Consider the following 4,360-nt stretch of genomic DNA (forward strand, 5'->3'; position numbering starts at 1 on the left):
ATGTTTAACTGTGGAATTTCAGTAACAACTCCAGCAACGTATTTGATGTATACAAACTGTGTTCATACCTTTTATGTCACAGTAAAATAAGTTTTATATACAACACTACCCATTAATGCAATACAATACATATAACCTATTGCAAAGTTAAGTAAAGAGAGTGGTAGCCTACTACTGTCATGTAATAAATGCTACATATGTAATTGATTCATATATAATTGTTTTATATACTATATATATATATATATATATATATATATATATATATATAGGGTAATGCATTTCCTCTTTTTTCTCTTAACAACGGTCAGTGGGTTTAAACAAATTTGTATTTTTATTACATTGTACTGTATTTTATTCAAACATGTAATTTTCTCTTTTCTATAAAAGTCAACGTGTGTTACATTAGTATACAGTAGTTATTTAGTATGCATTTAAAACCCGTTTCTGCCCAAATTATTTTTTTGTCAGATTTTTTGGTGGCCTTTGGTTATTTGCTTTATTATCAGTTATTTACTATAGTTTTAGTATGAAATATGTAAAATTTAATAATAACAATAAATTATAGCATGTCGACATATGTCGACAGTGGGCATGAACGGGTGCAGTTAGAGAATAGAGGCTAATGTAGACATTTGTCGACAGTGGGAATGAAAGGGGTGGTTTTAAAATAAGTTAAAAAATGAAATAATGATGCTTTTATTGTTCCATTACAGTATTTATGAATAGATTACATATCAGAAAGGATTGTATAAGAGATTACTTCCTCAGGAAGTATGGAAAGCCTCCGCACAAAGCACATGGCATCCAACTTGACAAGTCTTGCACCGTTTCCTTGTTGCTTTGGAACACAGTGCGCAGCGAATTTGCTTTTGAACTGTTTCTAAATGATGATCTTTTCCACTGAATCGGATTTCAGGCAACACCCTACTGGATACTGTCTGGCTTGGCCGTCCTGCAGAGGATCGATGGCTTGTGCATGTTCGCATGTACGTACGGACAATGTAGCGGGTGAATCCAAGAAGATCTAATTGTTCTTCAGCTCCTTTTGGCGTCATTCTGTATAAAATCCAAGCATTATTCATACTCACATTCAGCATGTATGCAACCATTGGCCAATACCACTTTTTGTTGCGAATATGAATACGGTAGGTAGATACATTTTCATCTAGCCTATCCACCCCACCCATATTCATGTTGTACCAATTGACACAGTTTGGCTGTGGCACAACGATGTGTTTTTTATTGCTAGAGGACCAACGCTTTGCTTTCCCCTCAGGACGAACGCCTGTTGCTGTCGACGCTATAGTAAAAACACTGTTGTCCATGTATCTTACAAGTGTTATGTTGGTGTCTGTGTCAGTTATTTGATGGAAAGTACCTCTTGGTTCTTTCTTGAGATCTTGAGGTTTACGAAGAGGGGCATCCTCAACTCTGTCTACCCTTATGGTCCCTGTACCATGATATCCCCTGTTTTTTAACGCTTCAAGCAGTTTTAAAGATGTAAAGAAGTTGTCGAAAAACAAACTATATTTTCTGTCCTGTGGGAGTTCAGATATAAGATCAATGACAACTGAGCCTCCCACACCGAGCTCAGGAATAGTTGCTCCAGTCGCTTTGCCCTGATACGGTTCCGCTTGAATAGCGTAGCCTAACCTTGTAGCTAATATCCAAACTTTATATCCGAATCGGATAGGCTTCCCATGGATATGTTGTTTCAACCCGTGCCTTCCAAAATAAGGTACCATGGATTCATCAATGGATAAGTAAATGTCACCTGGGAAGTAACGAAGCCATCGCTCGTTCAGCATGCACATAACAGAGCGAACTTTGGCAAACTTGTCATCTTTGTCTAATTTATCATTTTCACAGAAGTGAATGTTTTTCAAGATATCCTGAAAACGATTACGTGAAATTGCACGTGAAACTGCTTCATGATGTGTGTCCTCTGCCGTTTCCCAGTACATTCTGTAACGAGCCATAGTGTTGTATCCTGATAGAAAAAGAATGGCGAAAAACAGACGTATTTCATTTTTTGATGTAGAAAAGTTTATGTTTCCTTTTTCTAGGGAATATTGATTAGTGCAATAAACAATGTACTCTACGACCTCGTCATCAAAGAACATTTCAAACAGTTCTACAGGAGAATAATCATTTGACAAGAAATTCGCACGAGTAAACTCTATAGAGCTTACATCTGCAATGTCTTTTTCTTCCCATGTACGTTTTGACTTATTTCCTTTCACCTTCTTTTTTGTTCTAACATCTTTTATTTGTTTTCTTTTTTTAGTTCTGCTCTCTAACGTATTTTTACTAACTTTTCCTTGGGTTTCTTCTTCAAAAACAACATCTACGCTTACTACACTGTCATCTTCGTCCACAGGTTCCTCAAATTTCTTATCTTCTACTTGTTCCACTTCTTCTTGGTCACTTTTTTCTTCAGGTATTCCACCAATTCTTATTGTAACTAACCCATCTTCAGTTAATTTTCTTCCTATCAGCTCACCACCAGCTCTGAGTTGGTTGCCAGATAAATGATTTATGTTGCCACTATCATCGTCATCGGAATCACAGTCACTGAGGGCTGGATTATCTGGTGGCTCAATAAAAAATGTTGGATCTATAATATTTTCACTCTCTTCCAATATATTAGCGATGTCAGCTACCGTCAACCTAAAAAAAACAATTTGTTGTAATGGACATCGACCCCTACCGCTGGTGCCCACTGTCGACATTTGTCGACATCAATATTTATGATTGTAAAATCGATACCCTAAAACAATATTTTACACGTTCAACACAGTAATACGTCATACACATATCTTATATCACTATAAATAGCGTACGGTAAATAATATTATTATTTACAAGGTTGTAATACACTTACCTGTCTATCAGTGACATAGTGAGGCTGAGAGTCAATCAGTAGAGTTGTTGACACAAAAGCACCAAACTAGCCACTGCCGCGGCGCATCAACTGCTAGTTCAGAGATACCAACATAACAGCGGGATATTATCGTAAGAGTCCTAGACAATCAAAATTTCCCACAAAAAAATATTAAGTTGCGTGTCGACAAATGTCGACAGTGGGAAGAAACGGGTTAAATAAAGGAAATCACTACTTTACGTAGGGTAGAAGGGTAGAATCTATCACCAGATTTCCTTTTCGTAGTAAACTACAAGCCTTAATTTCAAAATTGTTGTATAAAATTTCAGTACCGGCAAAAGAGAATCCGTATAAGTCAAGATTTGTATGCATGGTACTCCAGATGCCGTTTAGTGCATTTCTGTGTAATCATCGCGTTCTCGTTTTGGCATTTATTTTACATCTCTCAGCCGATAAGAACCTTCATAACTCTCCCCATTGAACTCATATTCGTATCTTTTTTATGAAACATACAGATCATAGCAATGTAACTGCTGTGATATTTCTGGCCCTCAAATCATATAAACACAGTACTATAAGGGAATCAATAAAGAATGTATTTGACGGATAAAAATTGGTGAAGGGATTCAAATGTCCTAGTAGGACTTCTCCAGATTATTATAAATATCATTATAAGGCAATGATAAGAGAGAATATCAGGGAATAACTGTGATGTTACACCATACACGGTTTCTTCCCTGGAAAAGTGTAGCAGAGTTAATCACAGTAGTTTGGCACAAAGTTTGTATTACATTTCATATTGAGTTTTAAACTAACTCGTATTCATGATAGTATGCAAATATAATGAATGCTTGGCTCATGGTGTTAATTATAGTTACTTACTATTTTTTGGGGGATGGTTAGAGGAAGACCTAGAGCTTTATTTTGGAACCTTTCATCATACTAATATGTTAAATATTATATAAATATATAAGTTTTGTTGAATATATCACATACACCACATTCAACCTTTATCAATAGTGTTTTAAAAATGTAAGGATAAGTTTAGAAAATCGTTTAAAATCATAATAGGGAATTTAAAACTGTGTATATCTTAAAATATTTTGAACAACACTAATTAATAAATCTGACAATAGAGCGCTTATATCTCGATTTCATCAAACAGAAAGTTTGTTTAAAGTGTATCCGTGATGAGTTTTCATTTATATAGCTCTCAATTGAACCTTTAGTATTCCTCAGGTTAGTTAGAGTAATGTTATTAGCAGGAATCCCAATGCTAGAACAATGATATTGTGGTATTGCCTCTTTATTTCCTCCTATCCCTCAGTAAATTAATCGCGTTTACTGACACAAGTATAGGTAAATATCATGCCGCTAATGTTGAAACTTATTTTCTTTCTCACGTAAAAATTATTTGAGATCCTACGAATTCTTACACAACGTTAATAGTTTAAATATATATAGTATATAGTT

At 35.2% G+C, this 4,360-nt stretch overlaps 1 protein-coding gene across 1 annotated transcript; it reads right to left on the reverse strand.

Annotated features, from left to right (window-relative positions):
• Nucleotides 1-767: 767 nt before the first annotated feature.
• Nucleotides 768-2,735, reverse strand: LOC124367246 (piggyBac transposable element-derived protein 3-like). The gene is made up of 3 exons (XM_046823979.1): nt 2,714-2,735; nt 1,589-1,852; nt 768-1,453 (listed from the first exon to the last, which is right to left on the reverse strand). Exons 1-3 carry the CDS (start codon nt 2,733-2,735, stop codon nt 768-770), a joined length of 972 nt encoding a protein of 323 aa, XP_046679935.1.
• Between the last annotated feature and the right edge of the window lie 1,625 nt (nt 2,736-4,360).

Source organism: Homalodisca vitripennis, chromosome 1, assembly GCF_021130785.1.
Source record: "Homalodisca vitripennis isolate AUS2020 chromosome 1, UT_GWSS_2.1, whole genome shotgun sequence".
Lineage (NCBI taxonomy): Eukaryota > Metazoa > Arthropoda > Insecta > Hemiptera > Cicadellidae > Homalodisca > Homalodisca vitripennis.